The sequence below is a fragment of the Microcaecilia unicolor genome, chromosome 1, assembly GCF_901765095.1.
Source record: "Microcaecilia unicolor chromosome 1, aMicUni1.1, whole genome shotgun sequence".
Classification (NCBI taxonomy): Eukaryota; Metazoa; Chordata; class Amphibia; order Gymnophiona; family Siphonopidae; genus Microcaecilia; species Microcaecilia unicolor.
In genome coordinates this window covers 566,864,824-566,890,875 of record NC_044031.1, presented here as the reverse complement: position 1 = coordinate 566,890,875, position 26,052 = coordinate 566,864,824, and the positions used below count along the sequence as shown (strand labels likewise).

General features: G+C 43.5%; 1 protein-coding gene across 1 annotated transcript in view; it reads left to right on the top strand.

The window, feature by feature from the left end:
• CSMD3 (CUB and Sushi multiple domains 3) overlaps positions 1-26,052 on the top strand; it is a 2,043,988-nt gene that overhangs the window by 929,838 nt on the left and 1,088,098 nt on the right. Inside the window, exons 15-16 of the mRNA XM_030189879.1 lie at positions 5,691-6,017; positions 14,797-14,991. Of these exons, the coding sequence (XP_030045739.1) occupies positions 5,691-6,017; positions 14,797-14,991 (522 nt within the window). The remainder of the gene's footprint in view (positions 1-5,690; positions 6,018-14,796; positions 14,992-26,052) is intronic.

The following is a 26,052-nucleotide window of genomic DNA, read 5'->3' as shown; positions in this document are numbered from 1 at the left end:
TCAGGATGCAAGAAAACATCCACAACAACCTCATGGCCCCGTCAGCACTCTTAGCCAGTGCCATCAGTTCCCCCACTCAAAATGCCACAGAAAAGCATACTGTAAATGCCAACTGAAACAGCACCACCTCAAAAGGGGATCGGCACACTTCCTGCACTACTCCAAGCAAAGCCACCATCTGATCATACATCAGTGACAACCAACATAACTGAGCAGAGGAAGACTGCACGCTCTGGCATTGCCACACAGCAAATTTTTAATCACAAAAACATCTGTGGGGTCTAAAAATCCTCTGATCTTGGAGAAGAAAGTTATACTGGTAAAAGCCTGGTGCAACAACCCCACTGACCAACCCTGTGACTGTGCAAAGACAATAAACTGCACCAGCACCAAAACTGTCACAAGAAAATTGCAAAGAGATTGCTGAGAGTGAAGAAAATCCCACAATCACCACCACCCCAATAAATAAGATCTCCACATAATGGGGGTCAATGCCCTCTTCAGAAAATCTCTGATGGGTATAGGAAGCTGGACCACAATTCCTCCTGCATCGCAGTATGCAAACAATCTGCTGATGGAGCCAGAGCCCAAAAACGGGTTCACTGCAATTGGGAGAGAGCATTGGCAATATCATTTAAAATATTGGGGACATGGCGAGCTGACAACGAAGTATTATAATGCAAGCAATGCAAGACAATTAGACACAATAAAGCCATTAACAAAGGACAGCGAGCTGTAAGATGGTTAAGTCCATGAACTACTGTCTCATTGTCGGAAAAGAAACTCACCCACTAATTAATCAGTCGCCACCCCAAAACACCAGTGCACCATAACAGGGAAGAACCCAAGAAAAACTTTATTGACACACCAACCATGTTCCCTCCACCACAGAGGCCATGACTGGGCATACCATGCCCCATCACAGTAAGCACCAAAACCCACCCCCTTGAAGCATTTGTAAAAAGCTCCAAATCCACACTCAATACTGGATCCCCTAGCCAAACTGAAATCCTATTAAAATGACACAAAAGCTGCCTCCAAATCAATAAACCATCCCAAATTGCCCATGGCAAATGAATTCAATGATGCTTCTTCACACCCCATTGGGATCACTCACACTCTAAAGTTGAATTGCCCCACCAGAACCTGAATATCATGCAGCGTTAACTTAGAACTGTTGCAAGCCTCATCAATTGCAGCCATCAAAGTCTGCACCTTAGCCAAAGGAAGGCCAGACTCCATACAGACAGAATCTAGCTCAATGTCCAAGAATACTGAAGTCTCACTGGGCCCTTCTGATTTATCCCCTGCAAGAGGAATGCCGAACTCAAGGGCCACTACTTGAAAAGCTTTCATCAAGCGCAGACACTGCTGACTACCTGCATGACCACTAAAGAAAAAATCATCTAAATAACAAACTATGAAATCAGAACCAGGCACAACTGAATCACCCAGTGCACAAATGTAGAAAATGTTTCAAAATAAGCACATGAAATTGAGCAGCCCGTAGGCATGCACCTGACAAAATAAAATAAACACTCAAACTGAAAACCTAACAAATGAAAAGAATCTGGATGAACAGGCAAAAGCCGAAAAGCAGACTCAAAGTCCACCTTCGCCATTAAGGCCCCAGGACCCAAGCGCATATCATATCAACTGCCCAATCAAACGATGCATATTGCACCAAACAAAGCTTGGATTAATAAAAGAATTGATGCTCCTGCTTCTTTTGCACAATATCCATCAAGTCAGGAAAGGAGGTTGCGGAAAATGACCACTGATCCAACCCAGTCTCTATTCCTTATCCAACTTCTCAGCCACCACCAAGCGAAGCTGACTCATTAAAGAGGTATTTTGACAGCTATGAGACAAAGGCGAGCCCGAGAAAGGAATAACGAATCCAAAAGAAAACCCATCCCACAGTAACTGCACAGATTGAACCTCAGGATAGCCCTGCAACCATGATTGCAATGCCAACAAATTACTGGGCAATGGCGGCTTGGCCAAACAATTAACTCATGGCTGGTAACCTGTCCCTACCAAATAATCCTCATTCTACATTCCCCAAACTGAAACATCGAAATGCCGGGTGAGAGCCCCCACATTGGCTGCATTGATGTCAATAGCGACATCCTTGGTGATCACAATGCCCGGCATTGAATTGAAAACAAAAATTGAGTCTGAGCACCCCATATCCAGAACAGACTAGTAGGAAGACCCAGTCCCAAATGCCACTCCAGCCCCTGATCGTCCCATAGAGGGACAAGAGGGATCTGACTGACTGCCTCCCAACACACCAGGTCTGGCACGTAAGGATTCCATTCTAGAAGACATCATTTCTACCACCCACAGATCAACATCATGAAAACCCCAATGATCCAACCAGTCCTTGGCCGATCTCTGACAAAACTGCTCATCATAATTGAGCCAGGACTAGCCCACATTAGTCCGGTAAGCATGCAAAATTAAGTCCACATACTTCAACAAATGAGGACATATCAGTGGCCTAGCTTCCCCTAATCCACTGGCATAAACATGAAAAGCCAATATCCAGTTAAATATGGTCTTGGGCACCCGCCCCTTCATTGGTATACCCTCATGTTTGGACGCATTTCTTTTCTTATCACACTCCTCCTGTTTCCATGTCAATAAGGAAAAAAAGGTCCATATATTTACCATGCAAAATCTTCTGATGCAACTTTTGAGAAAGCTGACCATCTAGGGGTGCAATGTTACATAACGTATGACCCCATAATGACACCTGAGCCGCCGCAGGCTCAGCAACCAGTCTGCCACTATATATACCACCCCATGTGTCATACCGGACAAATCTCTCTTGGAAGACAGAGATGATGAAGACTCCGCTGACGAATCCCAAGAGTCCGAGGGCTCCCAAACTTGCATAGTGTCCTCTCTCAACCTCCGCCACTGGCGCTTTTCACGATCCAGGTGCTACTCCACATGCTGCAGCTGGTGCATAAACTTTTTATCCCGCAAACACCTACCCAACAAACGCCGGGATCTTGAACCCCCCTGTGTGATCAGCATACACCCCAGATATCACCCCACTACTCCTTCAACCACCCGGGAACTCGAAAGAGAAGCAGACAGGACCACAGAAAACTCACCAGATGGCCCAATGAAGCAGGAACAGGTGCAATAGGATCTCTAGCAGGACCAGAAAGCACTCTGGCAACAGTGCAAGGTGCCCTGTGCCCCACACCTTGCATAGTTGTAGAATGAGATGACCCCCGCACCACACCCTGCATACCCATATTCCCCACATTCCCACCACACTTCCCCTTAACCAAATCCCTACCAGAAGGCATCTTAGCTGCTGCCCCACTGCCCCAAGATTGAACAGAATCCCTTTCCACCCTACCCACCCCTTACCACTATGCTGTGGAGCCATTATCCACACTAGTCTCAACAACAACAACCCCCCATTAGCAGCCAAATTCCCACTACACCTATGCAAATCAAATGTCCCCCTCCCCGAACAATAGCAACTGTGCTAGTAAACACAGATAGCACTAGGACCCAGAAGAATATCACTGACACAGCAATTCTAATACTCACTGCACCCCCACTAACAAGGCACAATTTTGGTCCCAGCTACACTGGAAAGACTCTCTGCACCAGCGAAAAACCAGCTGAACTGCAACAGGACGGCCTCCAATGAGTCAGTAAATGAAACTCCACACAGAGTTCTAAAAAACAGAACTTCCTCCAAACAGCAGAAGAAAACAGACACTGGATACTGTCCTGCTACAACTACAAAAAATTCACTGACAATGAGCAGTGCGACAAACTGAGGTAAGGCCAACGGAAAACTCAGACTGCCTCAGCTCCCGACCCCAGCTCCCACACCTCACCTCCCTCCCAAAATAATTATCCTGCCAAAAATCTCCCCTCAATACCTTAAGCTGACATTCTAAGCCACCCTCCACTCAGAACTATCCTACATCATCACCACCCAATCCTACTGTTGCTATCTCAACCCCTCAATTATTTTCCCCCACCAACACCCCCATCCCACTAAACATCAGCATAGCTAGGTTTGGCTAACGTTATCAGCTCACAGACCAGGGGCGTAGCCACGGGTGGGCCTGGATGGGCCCAGGCCCACCCACTTTTGCTACAGGCCCGCCCCACCCGCGACAGCCCCCTGCACTGACCTGAAGCGTGTCCTCCCTCCAATCCAGCACCGGCGATCATAGCCAGCCTTCTACCACGTCCAGCAGGAAGTTGCAGAGTAGGCGGGACGCGCCTGAGAAGAAGCTCCGATGACGCGCGCTGGACGTGGTAGAAGGCTGGCTATGATCGCCAGTGCTGGATTGGAGGGAGAACGCGCTTCAGGTCAATGCAGGGGGCTGTCGCGGGCGGGGCGGTCGTGGGTGGACACAAAATGTGGTGGTGGCGGCGGGCGGGGGGGTGGACGGTGGAGAGGAAAGAGGTCTGTGCCCACCCAGTCCACCTCCAGGCCCACCCAAAAATTAATCGCTGGCTACGCTACTGTCACAGACTAAGGCTGTGAGCCCCCTTATAATGGAGATTTCATCCACAATATAAGGGACTGACATATCTAATTAAAACAAATAACAACTAGTAACAGTAATATCTATCTAAATTCCAACATAAGAAAACTCTGTTAGACAAAATCAAGATGTTGCTGGAAGATATGTACTATATTCTGACAGTAATGTAGTCAGCTGTGAGGGGTCACTTAACATATCTCCTATATAATAATTTGTAAATCTGTGTCCCTGGATGGCTGGCTGGGTTTGTAACCGTATGCAAATGAGCTACTACGTAATTGGCTCGCCTCCAGCCTTCCCTTCCCACTCAGTGTCCCGTCCTCGCAGAAAGAGGAAATTATGTCAGAGGAGGGCGGGACACAGAGAGGGAAGGAAAGGGAAAGCTGGAGGCGAGCTGAGCCTGCTGCCTTCACTGCCGCCGCAGCGACTTGAGGTAAAATACAAATTTTAAAGGCAGGGCAGCAGGAAGGAAAGAAGGGCTGTTGTGGGAGAAGAGGGCGGGCAGGTGAGGGCTGGGGTTGAACTGGAACTTGGGTGCTTAAAAGGGAGCAGGTGAGGGCTGGGGCCAGTCACTGGACATGGATAGGATGGGATAGGAGGGGAGGGGAGGGCAGAGGAGAATCGCTGGACATGGATGGGGTGGGAAGGGAAGGCAGGGGAGAATCACTGGACATGGAGGGGAGGGAGAGAGGAGAAATCGCTTAGACGATAACCTTCCTAGGGCTTGTTTCATTTTTTGCGAAATGGGCTTTTTTGCTTGTACTTCATATTCAGATACTTCAATATACATTTACATGGACAATTTAACCAAAAATACCACCCCATACTACTAGCTGTAAGAATAGAAATGTGTTCTGGAATAGATTTAGCAATATCTGTAAACATTCTCACTTTAAAACAATAAAAATATCTTTATGATGGGAAAAGTACTTAAGAAGAAAATCCCTGTCTGAATCCAACACTTAATTAACAATACGTGTTGCTGGAATTGGTACGTCTTCCATGGAACTATATGTTAATTCCTGGATTTTTATTGTGGAGATATGTATGAAAAAATGAGCAAATTCATATGTAAATTGTAAGAGATTGTAAGACTAGAAATCCTTCTTGAACATGTCTGCTTTCAAATTGTACCACTGTACTCTCTTTCAGTTCCCTGTCTGTCTAATTTCACGGCACCAATGGGGACAGTTCTTTCACCTGACTACCCAGAAGGCTATGGAAATAACTTAAACTGCATTTGGACAATAATATCAGATCTAGGGAGCCGAATCCACCTCTCTTTTAATGACTTTGATTTAGAAAGTCAGTTTGATTTTCTTGCAATTAAAGACGGTGATTCCTTAGATTCTCCAATACTAGGGACCTTCACAGGGGCAGAGGTTCCTTCTCATCTCACCAGTAACAGCCATATTTTGCGTATGGAATTTCAAGCAGACCATTCAATGTCTGGCCGTGGATTTAACATCACATACAGCAGTAAGTACTGTTTCTTTGTTAGTACTATGTTTTCCTCTTTTTCATATGCATCCACTTGTTAGAATTAATAATAAAATACTGTTAAAAAGATAGAGAGAAGACTTTAGCTTGATTGTTACTGGAACTGTAGGGTTAATTCTTTTTTTTCTGTACTTTGGCCACCAATGCTTGGATGTGTTTGGATTTAAATTTGGATTTTAGAATTTTTTACTCACCTTTTTCCAAATCTAAGCTTAAGGGGAGTTACAATCAGACACACACTGTCAGATTCTATAAATGGTGCCTTAAGTTAAGTGCCCAATTGTGCACCAGTTACAGAATTGGGTCAGTTCCATCAATAAACTTCATTTAAACTCCACCAGTTGTTTCTTCCATCTCTGGAGTGCAAGGTCTACTTCCCACTGTTTGTTTATTCTGCATTTTAGTCGTAGGATTTCAGTGTCCCTCCACTCTGGCGCATTTTCATTGACATTAATTATGCGTATAACATAATTAGTTAATTGGCACTAATTTGGTACTTTATTTGAGATAAGTACCAATAATTGGTGTTGACAAGCACTAATTGGCACTAATTAACAGTTGCACACATAACTGACATGCCCCTATTCTGTAAATTGTGTGCCTCTCACATGCAACTGCAAAGGGGGCATTAACATGGGAGGGGCATGGGTGTGTCAAGGGCATACCAACTATTCTGGCTCACACTTTACAAAATTATTGCATTCATGCATCCACTTGCCACTTTTTAGGTATCAGTATTTATGCCTGCCACAGACATAGCGTAAGAGGTCACACCTAAAGTTTGTCACATATCTGTGGACTTTAGCATTCTATAACAGATTTAGTGCACAACTCTGCCATTATAGAATGCTAGTTTAGCACCAAGTTTTTCTCTGACCAAGTGGGTTTAAAATCTAAATTGTGCAGAAGAAGAAAGTATATATTTTATTTAAAAGGCTAGATTTACTTAAATGTGTTTTCAATATTATAGTGAACTAAGGGGTTTTTGGATGAGAAACCCAAGCCAAGAAAAATGCCACCCTTTTCTAGGTCTGCCCTGTGTAAATGAGGGTGAATTATATAATGTTGTTCTAGGGCCTCACAGCCAAGCATTATCTCTTCCTTTCCCCTAGAGTTCCTATTACCTGTCCCAAGCTTTCTTGAATTCATTTACAGTTTTCATCTTCACCAGCTCCAATGGGAAGCTATTCCATGAATTCACTACCCTTTCCATGAAGAAGTATTTTCTCAGGTAACATCTGAGTCTGTCTCCTGTCACCTTCACTCGCAAATGAATCTGATTGATCTCTCTAAGTGACCAGAGAATTGGATAGTGGACATGTGCTAGATGTTGTCTACTTGAATTTCAGTAAGGCCTTTTACACAGTCTTTCATAGGAGGCTCCTAAATAAACTCAGGGCCTGATGCACTGAGCTTACTGTGTATGCAATGTTTGCTTTAGACTAGCTGTAACCAGTCTAAAGCAAATATTATTTAGAACCCACTGTACAAAGGGGTTCTGTGTGGCTTTAACCATTCACCATAGCAGCTGCCAATAATCCAATGCAAATGTATTACAATGAGTTCATTAGTATTAAAATGAGTATTCTGCGCGGTTCACAGAAAGGAATGCCTACATTTACGGCAGGACTAGACTGTCATTGCATGAGGGCGACTTCTTGGAGGAGCAGTCTGCTTTAATTCCTTAATAGTATCTGTATGTGTGTAGCACTGGGATAGAGGAAGGAGCAAAACAGCTGACTGGCCATTGTCGGAGAGCAGAGAACATTGTGGGGCATACACCCTTTCTGGATGTGACTGGGAACGTGACTCTTAGTATAACTTGTGGAAAGATCTGACACAGGAATTAGAAAGTGTAGTGTCTGGAAAGCACTTATGTTCCCTTTATCTATAGATCTGAATTATAATGCCCAGAATATACTAACAGGACCATCTGCATACACAAAGATATTATAAAAATAGAAGCAGAAACAGTGAAAGACTACTACTACTACTATAAATCATTTAAAGAGATGCAAGAATAATGACAACGCTGATCTTATCTTTATTCAACCTGAAGCAAATGCACACAAAACCTTAAAATAGGCTTCTAGTTCAGCCAGTTATCCTAACCCCACAGCAGCAATACAAGCAACCATATAACCTGGGCAGAGATGTCACATGACATCCAGCAGGTGTCAGAGTGTTCCTCAGGCAATTCAGTCAAACAGGCAAAGCCGGGACATCACTTCAGATGTGCCGGAAGCAAAACAGCAACAAACCAGGCTGCAGCTGGGTTGACGACGTGCATCCCTGGCCTTGTTGTCGATGCACAACAAACTTTGACTCAGATGTTGTGACTTGAGGGGCCATTGGCACCACAATTGAGGGGGCACATTAGCCACGAGGTCATTGTTCAAGTAAACAATGTGCTTTTCTTGTGTGGAAACAAGCCTCAAAGTCTGCAACCACAAGTTTGTGAGTTCCCCTTGTGGTGAGGTAATGTGATTGTTGTTCTCTTTGTTCACTGGTAACCTTGGTGATGTTTTGCAGTACTTGCTGACTGTATGTAAGTCTGAGGCCTAACAAGCAACAGACCTTGGCAAAGAAAGATGACGTTAGCCAGAGTCTGTTCTTTAACGTCAGGTTGGAAATGCTGGATGGTGCCATGCATTATAATCTTATATAACTTTGTTAAACAGTGGCATGCAGTGCTGTATATAGTGCCTTTTGTTCCTACAACAGCTCCTGAAGGTTTTCAAGCTCTGAACTGTTGAAGCTCTCATGCCCAGATTCCCCAAGGACCAGTGTCTTCATTATCCAAACAAGAGCACCTCCCAATTGCTTTTGCCCGTATGCTTGGGAATCTCTTTTTTTTTTTTCTGCCACTTCGGGGCTCAACTCCACCTCTTTGCTGATGTCACTCTTGACATTGGCTGATATCATAGGGGCTTTCCCCATCCAATTGGCTGTTTGTTTTTGTTTTTCCGACCCTTGTGGAAGGATTTATGACATCATAGGTACTTTCTCCCTGAATATTTCATTTTAACTATTTCTTGTTTTATTTGTTGAATTTTTTTGAACTCAATAAAATACATGTGAACCTAAAAAAATGAGACCTGTAGTAAATAATGCATGGCAGTATCTTTTAATAAATTTAGCCCTTAAAGGGCAATTCTATACAGGAGCCTAAATTTAGGCACTAATTTCATGCACTAATTTATAGAATAAGTGCATTTACATGTGTGAAAGATGTCATAATTTGTTATTTGTGCATTTAAGTGCTGGGTACTATTGTATAAAAAGTATGTCTAAGATGCATAGGACTGAATTTTAAAATGGCACTGAAAAATTGGTGTCAACTAAACAACACTCTATGCATTATTCTATGAACGGCGCTCAATGTTAGGTACCATATATAGAATAGCAATTATGCTAGGAATCATACATAACTTTAGGCATGACAATTTACACCAACTAAACCCTGGTTTAAATCCTTATGCACAAATTAGGTGCAGATCCCCCCTATTCTATAACAGCACACGTAAATTACAGGAACGCCCCTGATCCACCCAAGACCCTTCCATGGTCACATCCTTTTTTGGGAGCTGCATCTAAAATTTACATGCAGATCCAGGCATATAAATAAACAAATGTAAATTTTAATTGACGCCAATTAACATCAATAATTGATTTTTAGAGTCCAATTAGTGCTAATTGGCTCATTCAATTAAATTGTGTGTGCACTTTGTACACGCCCAAATTTGCTCACACAATTGTTAGTATCAGTTATAGAATTTGGGGGATAGTGTGCAAATGCAAGGGGGTTTGGAGGAGCATGGACATATCATGGGTATACCACCTAGCAATGCACATAATTTATAGAATAATATCAGTCGTGTGCATTGCAAGGAACACTTAAGCATGCCCAATTATGCTTGCCATTAGGTGCCAAAATGGATTTATGCTAATATTCTTTAATGGCTTAGGTGTCCCTAACACCAGTGTTCCTTGGGAGAATTTTAAAGGGGTCATCACCTGCGGTAAAATAAATCTGTTCCCAGCCCTCAAATGCCAATTACCTCATCCATCTAAAGCTTCCCTGACAGTAAATTCAATTTACCTACCCTCAGTAGTTGATCCTCCTCACCCCCTCATTCTCCCCCCCCCCAAGCATCTACCAGTGGGCTCTATAGTAGCTAGTGACTGGGCCAACTAAATTATGTGACCCTTTACAGAACTGCCTCCTTAGATTTTATGTCCTCTAAAAACAGGGAGATATAATTCTCCTTGAGCTGTCAATGAAAAGGGATGAGTAAAATTCAGCCAGCCTCTTTTTAATATGCCAGTCATGGCATTTAAATATTTTGCATATATTTATTACCACTATCCATAGAAGAGGAGGTGCTGAATATAGGATTAACCTCTGCCTACCACTGGCTATATAGATGGTTATGATATTCAGCTGTTATTTGTAAAGAGAGGTAGTTTAACCTGAGAATGACAAGGACAAATCAAACTCGGGTATACATATAAAGTATCGCAGACCATGTAAAATGAGTTTATCTTGTTGGGCAGACTGGATGGACCATACAGGTCTTTATCTGCCGTCATTTACTATGTTACTATCATATGTTAAGTTAGCACAGCCTTTTTGCTCGCCTAAATTAAAACAAATAGCTATATAAACAGCAGTTGAATATTGCTGGCTATCCATAGTTAGATCAGAATATCCTTGTTCTACCTCAGCGCTGTCCTTATAATACTGGAGTAATATCTAACAATGTTTGGGGTGCTATCTGTATAGTGCTGCTGAAAATTGACAAATCGGAGGTTTATACATGTTGAGGGTATTTCTATGAAATATGTGCTAACAGCTATACATCGCTTATATGTGTAATTCATTAGAATAGTGGCATATGCATATACAGGGTGAAGGAAAAATAAAAGTAACCCCTCTAGAGTTTTTTTGCTGTTTTCTCAGCAACTGCTTGGAATTGCAACATGAAATTTTACAACTTTATTTGTTGTTACTATCTGTATTTATGTGCTGAGTGGAAAGAGACTAACTAGAAACACAGCAAAGTTCCAAACTTCTTAGCGCAGCCATCCTATGATTTTCACACATTTAAAAAACATTTGCACTGTAAAACTACCATAATTTGAAAAAGAAAAAAAGAGTACCAGTTTACTGTTAATGACATCACAGTAATGTAGACTGTTGTCTGGGGAGCAGTGTTGGAGGCCTATTACAAGCTCCACCCAAAGCTGCAAACAATTTCCAAACTCAAGGAAGCACTGCAGATGATCTGGGTAGACCTGCCACAGGGACTGATTGACCTCACACACATCTCTCTCCTCCTTCACTTTTCAAACCTTTCCATCATGCTGAGCACTTCCCTCTTTCAGTTAAAGCTGGGGGTGGACACTTTGAGCATTCACAGTGACTGCAAAATTCTGGCACATTGTTAATTGTTATAGTTTATTAAAACGTACTATTCCGCTCAAGCTGACTCACAGAACTGAGCAGTTTGCAATCTAATAACAACATAAAATAACAGTGAGAAAAAAATCTACAAAATTCAATAGAAAAAAGGGTAAGACAATCATAACAGGTCATTCGCAACTAGACAAGGAGTAATGAAGGTACTCAAGAGAGAAGGGAAAGAAGAGAACAAGAAGTTGGCAGCAAAAGAGGGAGAGAAAACAGACAGGGAATAGTAACAATTTACACAAGCTCCTAAATAATTAAGCTATTCTAATGAAAAAGCCTGTTTAAAAAGCCAACACCTATGTTTACTAAGGTGTGCTATGGGCGCATTAGCATTTTTAATGCACGTAAATGGTTTACTCGCGTTAAATGCACATAAATGGTTAATGTGCATTAAACGCTAAAGTGCCCATAGAAATGTGAAGGCACATTAGCGTTTAATGCGCCTTAAATTTAAAGGTGTGTTAAAATTGCAAATGCACCTTAGTAAACATACTCCCAAGTTTTTAATGCTAACTTGAAGGACAGCGGGAGGGAATTCCAAAAGAAAGGAGCAACAAAAAAGAAAGTATGATGACAGGTGAATTCTAACTGGGCTGATTTAGTGTTGGGGAGAACCAGTCTATAATCATTAATGGAGAGAAACAGACAAACAGGAGAGTAAGGAATGGTCAGTGTGGTGAGGTCATCTGGAAGACAATATTTCACTATGTTTTAGCTCAAACACTTTTAATGCACAAAACTCACTAGGTAGTAACGCTAAAATGTTAGTAACATCAATATAGCTTAAGATAATTAAATGTTGTTTAATAGTAATACATGAGTATGATGACTAAATACGTATGTAAAATTACTCATTGAAGTTCAAATTGGTTGCTAAGAAAATGGTTAAAAACTCTAGGGGGTTACTTTTTTATGTCTTTCCCAGTATGTGTGCACGTCTGCATGTAAGTGCCAAAATTCTGCCTAAGTGCTATTTTATAAATGCATATGTATCTTACATAACATTACAGGTAGGTTTATGCATAGGCAGAATGTGCACAACCAACGGCGTTAAACAGAAGTTTTTGAGATCAAAATCTTGGGGAGTTGCATATTTATCTAAAGGATTTGCTCTTATTGAACTCCCTGCTTGTGTATCTTTGTATTGAAACTTGGACCCCTGGGGCAGGTGTTGTTTACCCCGAAACACAGCCTGTGTCAGGTCTGATATTAATAAAGGACTCCTGTTGTCTCAGTCTTTAAGGCCCAGCTGTGCTTTTTTTCTTTGTGTGCCTTCTGTCTCGCTGCACCCTACGCCTGGAATAAACTTCCTGAGCCCCTACGTCTTGCCCCATCCTTGGCCACCATTAAATCTAGATTGAAAGCCTACCTCTTTAACATTGCTTTTGACTCGTAACCACTTGTAACCACTCGCCTCCACCTACCCTCCTCTCCTCCTTCCTGTACACATTAATTGATTTGATTTGCTTACTTTATTTATTTTTTTGTGTATTAGATTGTAAGCTCTTTGAGCAGGGACTGTCTTTCTTCTATGTTTGTGCAGCGCTGCGTACGCCTTGTAGCGCTAAAAAATGCTAAATAATAGTAGTAGTAGTACTTGTGTATACTGTTTTACCCTCTCTGGTTACTGAGGGTATTTTCTATGAAATATGTGCTAATGATCATAAACCGTTTATATATATATAATTATTGGAATAGTGGCATATATGCATATATAGGTGAAGCAAAAAAAAAAAGTAATCCCTCTAAAGTTTTTTTTTTTTTTTTTTTTTTGCTGTTTTCTCAGCTGCTTGGAATTTCAACATGAAATTTTTCAGCTTTATTTGTCGTTACTTTCTGCATTTTTCTGCTGAGTAGAATGAGATTATCTTTAAACTCACCAAAGTTCCAAACTTTTTACTGTGACCATAAGTGCTTGTGCTTAAGTTATAGGTGTGTATTTTCACTGTCATGCTAAAAAGGAAAGCAGGTGCCTATGTTCCTTCATGGAATAGGCCCCTACCAGGTACCCAGTTATACAATTACCCCCTCAATGATCACTATAAACTTACTATCTCCAAATACTGGGCCATATAAAAGTTTTTAAAATTTGCTGTATAGATAGATTCAATTTTTATATATTGTATTGTCTTGGCAGAGCAGGGGCAGTATCCTGCTTATAATCGAACGAGAATAACGCCCAAGTTCCGACCTAAATCGGGAGATGGGCGTTCTTCTCACAAAAACAAATAAAGCGGCATAATCAAAAGCCGAACTTTGGACGCTTTCAACTGCACTCCGTCGCGGATGCGGACAAAGTTGACGGGGGAGTGTCGGAGGCGTGGTGAAGGCGGAACTGGGGCGTGGTTATCACCCGAACAGAGATGGGCGCCCTTCGCCGATAATGGATGCGTTTGTAGCTAGAATTTAGGGCACTTTTCCTGGACCCTGTTTTTTGACGAATAAGGCCCCAAAAAGTGCCCTAAATGACCAGATGACCCCCAGAGGGAGTCGGGGATGACCTCCCCTGACTCCCCCAGTGGTCACTAACCCCCTCCCACCACAACAAATGATGTTTCACAACTTTTTACTTTCACCCTCAAATGTCATACCCTCCTCCCAAGCAGCAGTATGCAGGTCCCTGGAACAGTTGTTAGGGGGTGCAGTGGACGTCAGGCAGGTGGACCCAGGCCCATCCCCCCCCTACCTGTTACAATTGTGCTGCTTAATGCTACTAGTCGTCCAACCCCCCCCAAACCCCCTGTACCCACATGTAGGTGCCCCCCTTCACCGCTTAGGGCTATAGTACTGGTGTAGACTTGTGGGCAGTGGGTTTTGAGGGGGATTTGGGGGGCTCAACACCCAAGGGAAGGGTGCTATGCACCTGGGAGCTCTTTTACCTTTTTTTTTGTTTTTGTAAAAGTGCCCCCTAGGGTGCCCGGTTGGTGTCCTGGCATGTGAGGGGGACCAGTGCACTATGAATCCTGGCCCCTCCCACGAACAAATGCCTTGCATTTATTCGTTTTTGAGCTGGGCGATTTCATTTTCCATTATCGGTGAAAAGCAAAAACGCCCAGCTCACACCTTGGCGAATAAAGCATGGGCGTCTATTTTTTTTAAAAAATACGGTTCACTCCGCCCCTTCACGGACCCGTTCTCGGAGATTAACGCCCATGGAGATAGGCGTTTCTGGTCGATTATGCCCCTCTATGTGTACTTTCACAAAATTAAAGGAATTGACACTTCATTTGTATTTCTTTGGTTCCCAAAATCTAAATTTGTTATGTTTTTTACATTGTTTTTCAGCATTTGGGCATAATGAATGTCCAGATCCTGGGATACCAATCAATGCCCGTCGTTTTGGTGATAGCTTTCAGCTGGGCAGTTCAGTTTCTGTCATCTGTGAAGAAGGATTTATTAAAACTCAAGGCACTGAAACAATAACTTGCATGTTAATTGGAGGAAAGGTAATGTGGAGTGGACTCATCCCGAGATGTGAAGGTGGGTTTATTTACTGGATGATTAAAACAGCCTAAGTTACTCTGCACTGCTGTCATGGTAACAGATGTTTTGTTGTTGTTGTTGTTGTTGTTTTAAGTTAAGGAAGGTTTGGGAGGTATTTTTCTTATTTCAGACATTTCTAAAGTTTTAGAACATTTGGAAGTATTTCTTCTAATTATATATATATATATATATATATATATATATATATATATATATATATATATATATATATATATATATATATATATATATATTTGTGTAAAACTATCAAACAGAGCACTTTTTCTAAAATATGTGCAGGGTTGCACATGTAGCAGGAGAAGCTATTTGTTTATTTTTCTTTTTCCAAGATATATGTTGAAAAACTATGTAAATTGGCATTCCACACTCTACACCTGTAAATGTCAGCACTCTTTTATTATAATAGATATTTTTCTGTCCCCAGAAAACTTACCTCTTGTTTACTAAGCCACGCTAGTGGCTGCTGTGAGCTAATCCGACATAGCCCATTCACTTTGAAGGGGCTGTATTGCCGTACAGCTTAGTAAACAGGGAGGTTGGTGAGTAATATTCAGCCAGTAGCAGTGTTTTCTTTTTTTACGCTGATTATGGTCAGCTAAATTAGCCTTGAATATTCAGTGCCAGGTCATGTGCAGTCACTAACACTGAATATCCAGGGCTAATTACATATGCCCTTGCCACAAGAGCTTATGCACACCCTTGCTTATATTCATCCAGGGCCTGATTAAGAGTTATTCAGGCCCCAGCTGAATATTCTACATAACATTAAAAAATTGCTGAGACACCTCAATCCCTCCTCCCACTCTGGACCTGATCCTCCCACCCTCTCCCCAGTGATACCAAACTCCCCACCTCACCCCCAACAAAGCCAAACACCTCTACCCCCTTCCACCCCTCTTCCATGCAGCTGCCTTAGAAAAATGACTTGTACCATGAGAGTTCACAGCAGCCATTTTTTTGAGACAGCCGCAAGGGGCAGGGGTGAGTGGTCTTCATGCCAGCCCTGATTGTCCCCACTGGATCACCATGGATTGAAAGAGAGAACCCACTGGACCACCAGGGATTGTAGAGGTGCCTATCCTGCATGGAAGAGAGCTGGAATGGAGTGGGTGCATTTGGCTTGGTTGGGAGAGAGGGTGGGGGCTTGATATATCACCAGAGAGGAGGGACGGGGTGGCAGGATCAGGACCAGAGTGAGAGGGAGGATCATTGTGGCTCAGCAATTTTTTTTGTTATGTAGGTCCTGATTAGAGAGTTGCACGGGGACAGAAATCTTACCCATCCCCGCCCGTCCCTGCTGGAATCTTACCCGTCCCCACCCATCCCTACTGGAATCTTACCCATCCCCACCCATCCCCGCAAAAATTTAAACCATCCCAACCTGTCCCCACCCGTCCCCGCAAGAATTTAACCCATCCCCATCATTGCCGTAAGAATTTAATAGTACATAAAAGAAAGTTCCAGTCAGCTCCCTCAGTCTCTCTCTGGATTTGAGCCACAGCACTGTAGGCAAGGAAGGAACGGAAGTTGGAACTTGGAACACTCTGGTGCGCACATGTAAGATTTGTCTCTGATTCACTGGCAGTGTGTGCTGAGAGGTCGCCACATGCACGCGCCAGTAGGTCAGGTGACATCTGATTCTCGTGCCTGTGTCAGAGCTGAGGTCTGTGCACCAGCCTGGGAGCAAAGAGGATTAATAGTAACATAGTAAGTGACAGCAAATAGACCTGAACGGTCCATCCACTCTGCCAAATAGTCACACTCATGATCAATTCATCATTAAATCAATGAGTGTGATATTATATACTTGATTATGGTCTTTCTTTCGTGTTTCTGGAACAAAGACACAGAAGTCTATCTGGCCCCATCCTTATGTTCCAACTGCTGGAGTTGCCATCGAAGCCCACTCCAGCCTATTCATGTTCTCATTTGTGGGACACAGACCATAAAAGTCTGTCCAGCACTGTCCTCATGTCCAGCCACTGAAGTTGCTGTCTAAGCCCTTTCCAGCCCATCCTACACCAGATTGCCATGTATGAGACACAGACCATACAAGTCTGCCAGGTATCAGCTCTAGTTCATCACAGCCAGAGTCGCCATCTAAGTGTCACTTGACATATCCACACACATGCAGCCATTTAAGGTTAGCACGCCTTTTTGAATTCCGTCGTCATTTGTGACTCTACCACCTCCTTAATGGAAGACTTTCCACATTTATGCTGTTAAAGCAAGGAAGAAGAGGAGGAGGAGGAGGAGACAGCACTCAAATAAATTGGTATTCGGTAGATGAGAGGCTGGTGCAGGTGCAGCTTACACTTCCACGGGAAGCCCACAGAACTGGTTCCATCCCCGCGGGAACCCCGCAGGAACTGCCTCCATCCCCGTGGGAACCCCGCAGAACTGCTTCCATCCCCGCGGGAACCCCGCAGGAACTGCCTCCGTCCCCACGGGAATCCCGCGGGTTCCGTGGGATTCCCACGGGGACGGAAGCCGTGCAGCTCTCTAGTCCTGATCTAAATTCACCGTTTACTTCTCTCCAGTACTGTCCCTTCTACTGCCCCTAACCTGCCCACTTTTTTATTGAGCAGTCAAAGCCAATATTCAGCAGTGGGATTTGAATTGGACTTCTATGGTTCTCAGCCCACTCTTATAACCATTATGCTACTATATTGTTGTGGTTGTCTGGGTCTTGCTTAGTTCGAGTCACTGGAACCAACGTTTCAGCTATTGTGTTGTGGCTTTCTTGAGGATATTCTGAAAGTTCTATAGTTTGTCCTTATATAGTGAGTTCTCAAACCTGATTGGTTGGAATTTTGAGGTGGGTGGTTTCCTAAGGAAGGCAGGAGATTTTGGTACGAAATTGAGGTGAGAAAGTCCATTGTTACAAATGTTGAATTTTAGTGAGAAAGGTCACTGGTCACAGATTGAGGCAGGAAAGTTCATTGGTCACAAATTTAAAATTTGGCTGGAAATCTATTTTCCTTGCAAAACAAAAACTTGTGACCAACCAACTTTCCTGTTTCAGTTTCCTGCCAAAAGTTAAATTTGTGAGCAATGAATTTTCCTGCCATAATTCAAATTTGTAACCAGTGGAGCAGATTAGTTTCAGGCTCAAGTTTATTACACTTAATTAACATCATGACAGGAGAAGAAAGAGTACCAGGGCTTTTTTTGAGGGGGTACTGAGTACTGGCACCTTTTCCATTGTCTGTTAAAATTGACCCATGGTCCCCAAGTTTTAATGAAGGAGCTCAGGCTCTACACATCAATTCTGCCTTGTCGTAGATACTGTGACTAGTTGCAGGGAGTCTGGCTATTGTGGGATGGCCTAAAGAGTGGCCTGGCATTTGAGTACCTTTTTCACTAGAAAACATACACTGAAGAGTACTGTCTACTCACAATGCTTCTAGACCCTGACCCATAGTCCCACACTGGCTGATCTGACTGAGCATGTGAACCAAACAGCTCAGGGATCAATATTAAAAGCTTCCCAGAATAAATGTGTTTTAAGCAATTTCTTAAATGCAGGCAAAGAAGATTCTGAACACAAAGATACCAGAAACTGGTTCCAGAGCTCAGGGTCCATCACATTAAACATCAAATTCCTATAAATCGTCAGAGAGACTTGATGGAAGAACAGCACCAATAGTAAGTGCTGCTGAGCAGAACAAAGAGGTTGAGTGGAACATAGGGAACCAACTACTGAGCCAAAATTCTGGGAAGCCAACCCTAAAAATCTTAAACAGTAAAAACAATATTTTAAATAAAATCTGAAAATTAATTGGCAACCAATGTTCAGCCTGTAAGAATGGGGAAATATGATCATACTTCCTTCCCCCAAAAGTAATTTCACCGCTGTATTCTGCACTGGCTGTAAACACTTAAGTTTTCTTTGACAGATGCCCTTGAATAACAAATCACAATAGCCTAAATGAGTATGTACCAATCCATGTAGGATAATTCAGAGTGCTTTTTTTCTCTAACAAATGCAAGATTGAGCCAATCTATCACAATAAAAATCTGTCACAATAAAACAACAACAAAATAAAAACACCTACAGACCACTGCTGCATGAACGGACAGGCCAGAGTCTAGAAACCCCCCGAGGACCCTAAGTTCAGTACGAACCTGGATCTGAGTACCACAGATAGATAAAGATACTGGCTTGACAATTTGATGGTTTCTACAGAAGAACAGTACCTTTGCTTAGGACATATTCTCATTTATTAAAATATATATTCTGCCCTTATTCGGAGTGGATTAGAAATGAACACACATAATCATAAATATATAAAACAAATTACATTAAAATTGATATTCTGCCCTTAACAAGGACAGATTACAAATGAAGACACAAAATTAAAAACATGAAACAAATTACTTTATGACCAACTACAATAACCAACCAAATATTCAGTTACATCCTGTTAAGTTGTAACGAATGACCAATTACAGGGAGATGAGAGTTCAAAAGAGAGAGCACCTCAGCGTAACCACTATCGAAAGTCAGCAGAATCTGAGTATCATCTGTATATATGTATGGAATCAATCCGAATGACTGAATCAGTCCTGCCAAAGGTGTCATAAAAATGTTAGCATCAGCAAGCATCCTTGTGGTACCACTCTGGGAAGAGAAAAGACAAAGCACTTAGAAAGACCTGTCGCTGAGATATGATTTAAACTAGGGCTGCACATTTAGGGGCAGATGATCAAAAGCAAACGCCAGCGCTAGAGGCTGTTAGCACCATACTAGCGCTGGCGTTTGCTACCGCCCCATGATCATAGCCCTCGAGCGCATGAAACAACGTGCTCGAGGGCTCTTTGCGCAAGTAGCATGCAAATGCATGCTAAACAGGGCTTAGCACATTCATCGCCAATGATCAGTGGTCAGCGCACCAAAATTTGGGTCGCTGGCCGCAGCAAACCCTATGCCAGCTCCGAGCTGGCGTTAGGGTTTGCAGATCATTGGGGAGGAATGGTGAGCCCTGTCCAGCATGCAATTGCATGTTGGTAGGCCCCCGTTCCCCACAAAGCAAACCTGCCAACAGGAAGCTGGAGGTCCAGCGGACCTCCGGTCCCCCCTCCCCGATGACCCCCCCAGGTTCAGGGAGGGCTGGAGATCCGGTGGGTCTCCAGCCCCCCAATCCCCCAGAAATTAGTCCCTGGTGGTCCAGTGGCCGCCGACCAACCCCCCCTCCCAGCGAGTGAATTGCTCCCTTATATGGTATGTAGCCCCGCCCAGCGCCATTTTGCGGCAGCATCAACCCACGGAAGAGGACGGAAGCAGGCTACCTACCTCCTCCAACTAAGGTAGGGGGGCTGTGAGGGGGTTCTTTTTAGCGCTGGACCACCAGGGATTCGGCAGACAATGCTGGGGGGGGTTGGGATTTGGGGTGGGCTGGAGGTCTGCTGGACCTCCAGCCCCCACCCCCCCTGTCGCTCGCTGGAAGCGGGGTTTTGGCCGGCGGCCACTGGAACACCAGGGACCATTTTCTGTGGGTTTTTTTTTTTTTTTGGGGGGGGCTGGAGACCCACTGGATGTCCAGCCCTCCCTGAACCTGGGGGGGGGGGATCGTCGGGGGGGACCGGAAGTCTGCCGGACCTCCAGCCCCCGTTCCTCGGGGCAGGGGTAGTCAGGGCCTGGTGTTCCCATGGACCTCCAGCCCCTGTGTTTGACAGGTTTGGGCTTTTAACTATGCTGGCTATTGTTTGCTCTTCTTTCCACCTTTGTTAATATGTGGAATACATCTGGTCTGGGCTTCCACAATGGTCATGCCTGATTTAAAGTCATAACCTTTGCTGCCAATTACTTTATCTTTTTTAAACTGTTTTTCTCATATTGTCATAGTCATCATTTTGAAAATTAATTGCTGCTACAGTAGATTTCCTTAGTGACTTCACTCCAGTTATCAGCTCAAATTTGATTATATTATGAACAGTTTCTCAATGGATCCAACACCCCTCTCATGTCATGTCTTGCAATCCAGTAAGGAATAGATCTAAACCTAGCTCTTCCTGTTGTCCGTTCTTGTACCAGTTGCTCCAAGAAGCAGTCATTTATTACATCTAAGAGTTTTTTCCTTCTTATTGTTCCCTGATGTAATATTTATCCAGCTAATATTGGGGTAATTTCATGCATTATTATAATGTAGCCCAATTTTCCAGCTTTCCTAATTTCTGCAAACATGTCTTCATCTGTCTGTTCATTCTGTCCTGCTAGACAGTAGTACAGCCCTACCAGTATACTGCTTCCCTTCACACATGGAATTTCTATCCACAAGGGTTCCACTCTGCTACCTGTTTCGTTTAGAATGTTTTTTTTTTTTACTCAATTAAGTATTTAATATATATAGCAACTCCATTCAATTTGATTCACTCTATCATTGTGATATAATTGTTATCTTGATAACAGTGTCCCATTGAGTTCATATTTAGTGGCAGCAGAGCAGAGAAGAGAGTGAAACAGTAGCCTAATGGTTATAGCAATAGGCTGGGAGCTGGAAGCCCCAGAGTCATAGCAACTCATTGCGCCCTTGGGCAAGCCATTCAACTCCTCATTGTCCTGAAATGGCCAGGAAGGCACTGGTAACCATACCCTAGTTAGAGCCTGTCATGGAAGCTATCACACTTGTGACAGCCCCCATAAGCTATTTGCAGCTTGGTACATTTTTACAGGGGTCAGAGAGCAGAGAATGTTAACAAATTATCTTTGTCCCGATATCTAGCCATACCTAACCAATTAATTGTATGGCTGCATATCCAATTAAATCTAAAGGTGCAAATTTAGTGGAGTAAGGTTTAGGCATTCTGTCAAGGTTTTGTACAGTTTATTAGTGTCACAATTCTGCTTTAGAATTATTGATTCCTGGCATAAGTCATAGTACCACAAATTGTTGTCACTATATGTAACGGACCTCAATATGGATTAAGAATATATGCTTATTAAGGCAAATCTCTTTCAATAAACTTCCTTATGGAATAAGAACATATGTATTAATAAAGACTGCATGTTACACCAAGACAGATGTCTTCCATCATCTTCTCTATCCTTGCTTTTTCATCCACCTAAGATTTAGGCTAGTCATTTATCCTGACAGACATGACTGATTGAGTTTAGCCAGTTAGCATTTAATTTTTACCTTACCAGTTAAATTTTAAAAGTCCAGCCTCAGCACTCCTTTGTAACCATGCGAGTGTTACCTCAGAATTGTGCACTAACACAGTTAATATTGAACACTGTATCAGTCAAAAGGCATTACTCCTGGGGGGAGGAAGACTTGACAGTCTATCTCTTCTCTATATCAGATTCTGTGTCATAAGGAAGCCATTCATTATTGTTACTCCACACATTACCATATTTAGATCTGTCCCAAAGCGCCCTGGAGGATTACCTAGATCCAGCAAATGTTTTCCTTCTGAATCCTCCTTAGAAGCAGAATACTCATCTCCTTCTGTGCGAAATGAATCTCTTTATGAGCACATTTCTTACCAGAGATTCGTTTAGCACATGGTAAAAGAGTTTTTTTTTCCCTGCTGTAATGGGATGCAGAACAGTGTTTGGATGTTTTTGAGCTATGAAAGTTAATAGAGGACCCAAAAGCTGTACCAATCCATGTTCTCCTAAAGGTTTAGCAGCTCTGTATGTGGCAGTCCTCACAATTCAACCTATTTCCAAAAAGAGGGACATGACGTGTACATAGTTTGAATAAACAATTTTGGATCCTGTTGCTGGTGAAGGCAGGAGTGACTGGGGATTGCTCCTGTCTATCCACTAGACACCAGGGAAAATTTAAGGTGCAGGGAGGGACTTCAGGAGGGGGATCTTCAGGGGACCTACCTACATTTACGGAGGACAGGGCTTCCAGATGGGGGAGGATTCAGTATTAGGGAGTGCTCAACAGGGGTTTTCTCTCGGGGGGGGGGGGGGGGGAATGCATGGGTAACAGCCAGTGGTGTGCTGGTAAATGTTTAACAACAGGCTCTCTCCCCGGTCCCCCTATGCGCCCCCCCCCCCCAAATTGCAGATCTGACTATAGCCGGAGAGAGAGCCTGGGGGGGGGGGGGGTGGCAATGCAGTATCCAGGAAAAAAAAATTAAATGATCCCAGGTTCCAATCTAATTCATGTTTAATGTGGGATAAAATGCCATAAATAAGTAAATAAATATAAACTTTTAATGTTGAGCACCTGATTCTCAAAGTGAACATATTCCAAACACTATAATGAAAATAAAATGATTTTTTTTCTACCTTTGTTGTCTGGTGACTGTTTTTCTGATCATGCTGGCCCAGTATCCGATTCTGCTGCTATCTGTCCTCTTAACTCCGTTTCCAGGGCTTCCTTTCCATTTATTTCTTTCCATTTCTCCTTTCTTCTTCATTTTGGGTCCTCAGTTTCTGCCTATTTTCTTCATCCATGTGCAGTTTTTCTCCTCTCTTCCTTTTCCCTCATCTCATCTCCTTCCTCACTCTTCTCTTTCCCATCCATCCATGTCCAGCATTTCTTCTTTATCCCCTCCTCTCCCCTGCCCTGCATGCACCCATGTCCAGCAGTGACCCTCCTCTCCCCTGCCCTCCATCCACCCATGCCCAGCAGTGACCCTTCTTTCCCCTGTCCTCCATCCACCCATGTCCAGCAGTGACCCTAATCTCCCCTGCCCTCCATCTACCCATGCCCAGCAGTGACCCTAATCTCCCCTGCCCTCCATCCACCCATGCCCAGTAGTGACCCTTCTTTCCCCTGTCCTCCATCCACCCATGTCCAGCAGTGACCCTAATCTCCCCTGCCCTCCATCCACCCATGCCCAGCAGTGACCCTCCTCTCCCCTGCCCTCCATCCACCCATGCCCAGCAGTGACCCTTCTTTCCCCTGTCCTCCATCCACCCATGTCCAGCAGTGACCCTAATCTCCCCTGTCCTCCATCCACCCATGCCCAGGGACTCCCTTCTCTGCTCTTCCACCCCTCCCGCGTTGTTCACCGGCGACTTCTCCTCCCTCCCGCCCGATCCGGTCCCTCGCCTGACTCTACTAATTCTTCGGCGAGGCAGGCAATCTTGCCTGCCCGCTACCAGCGCTGACTCTCCTCTGTCAGTTCGCGCTTCAAAATGGCCGCCGAGACTTCAGTAGACGTCTCACAAGGCTGCCTCTGGAAGTCTCGCGAGGCTGCCTCTGGAAGTCTCAGCAGCCATTTTTAAAGCGCAAACCAGCAGGGGAGAATCAGCGCTGGTAGCGGGCAGGCAAGACTGCCTGCCCGCCAAAGAATTAGAAGAGTCAGGTGAGGGACCGGATCGGGCGGGCGGGAGGGAGGAGATCCGGCTCGCAGTGGGAAACAACCGGCTCGCAAGTCGGAACAAAATGTAACAACCGACTCTTGCGAGCCGGCTCCAGCACACCACTGGTGACAGCTCATTTTTACAGGTGCTGGCCCCTTTAAGAGATGACCCAGAAGCATTGGGCTATGGCTTGTCACCCCACTGCTCCTGGACAGCTGGGATTATTTTACAGGCTATACTGCGGTTTATGATATGGAATGATTTTGGTACAGATATTTAGTGCCACACCATAACTAGCTACTGGTAATTAATATCTGAGGTCACTGCTGGAAGTTATCTTAGTACCTGGATAGCTACCCAGTTACCTTAGAACAGCCTTTTTATTGGTGTGGCTCAAATAACACCTATAATACTGAGGAAGTTTTCCTGGATTTTCAGTGGAATTATCCATGCGCCTCAGAAAATCCATATTCATGTGATAAGCAAAAGTTCTCCTACTCGAATAACACCTACTGACTATTGAACTCTAAATTCCTCAATCTACACTTCCCTAACTGCAAAGGTCTAAAATACAAACTAATGCACGCGTCAAACTTTACCTACTTGAGCACACAGTTATAGAATGCACTACCGCGCAACTTAAAAACGATTGACGAACTAATGAACTTCCGCAAACTGCTGAAGACCTATCTCTTTAACAAGGCATACCACAAAGATCAACCAATGTAAACATACACAACTCCTCCACATATATCAGCATTGTCTTATAATATCTGATTGTTATACTACTATCATGTTTAGTACATAAGTAATGCCACACTAGGAAAAGACCAAGGGTCCATCGAGCCCAGCATCCCATCCACGACAGCGGCCAATCCAGGTCAAGGGCACCTGGCAAGCTTCCCAAACATACAAACATTCTATACATGTTATTCCTGGAATTGTAGATTTTTCCCAAGTCCATTTAGTAGCGGATTATGGACTTGTCCTTCAGGAAACTGTCTAACCCCTTTTTAAACTCTGCCAAGCTAACCGCCTTCACCACGTTCTCCGGCAACGAATTTCAGAGTTTAATTACACGTTGGGTGAAGAAACATTTTCTCTGATTGGTTTTAAATTTACTACACTGTAGTTTCATCGCATGCCCCCTAGTCCTAGTATTTTTGGAAAGCATGAACAGACGCTTCACATCCACCTGTTCCACTCCACTCATTATTTTATATACCTCTAACATGTCTCCCCTCAGCCGTCTCTTCTCCAAACTGAAAAGCCCTAGCGTCCTTAGTCTTTCTTCATAGAGAAGTTGTCCCATCTCCCCGCTATCATTTTCGTCGCCATTCGCTGCACCTTTTCCAATTCCACTATATCTTTCCTGAGATGCGGTGACCAGAATTGAACACAATACTCAAGGTGCGGTCGCACCATGGAGCGATATAACAGCATTATAACATCCTCACACCTGTTTTCCATACCTTTCCTAATAATGCCCAACATTCTATTCGCTTTCCGAGCTGCAGCAGCACACTAAGCAGAAGGTTTCAGTGTATTATCGACGACGACACCTAGATCCCTTTCTTGGTCTGTAACTCCATTATCATTTTGCGAAATGATCTTTCTGTAACACTAAATATCTATTATCTATGTAATTCCAATATTCATGATGTATTGTAAGCCACATTGAGCCTGCAAAGAGGTGGGAAAATGTGGGATACAAATGCAATAAATAAAATAAAATAGATAGAGTACATTGACCTCACCATAAAAAT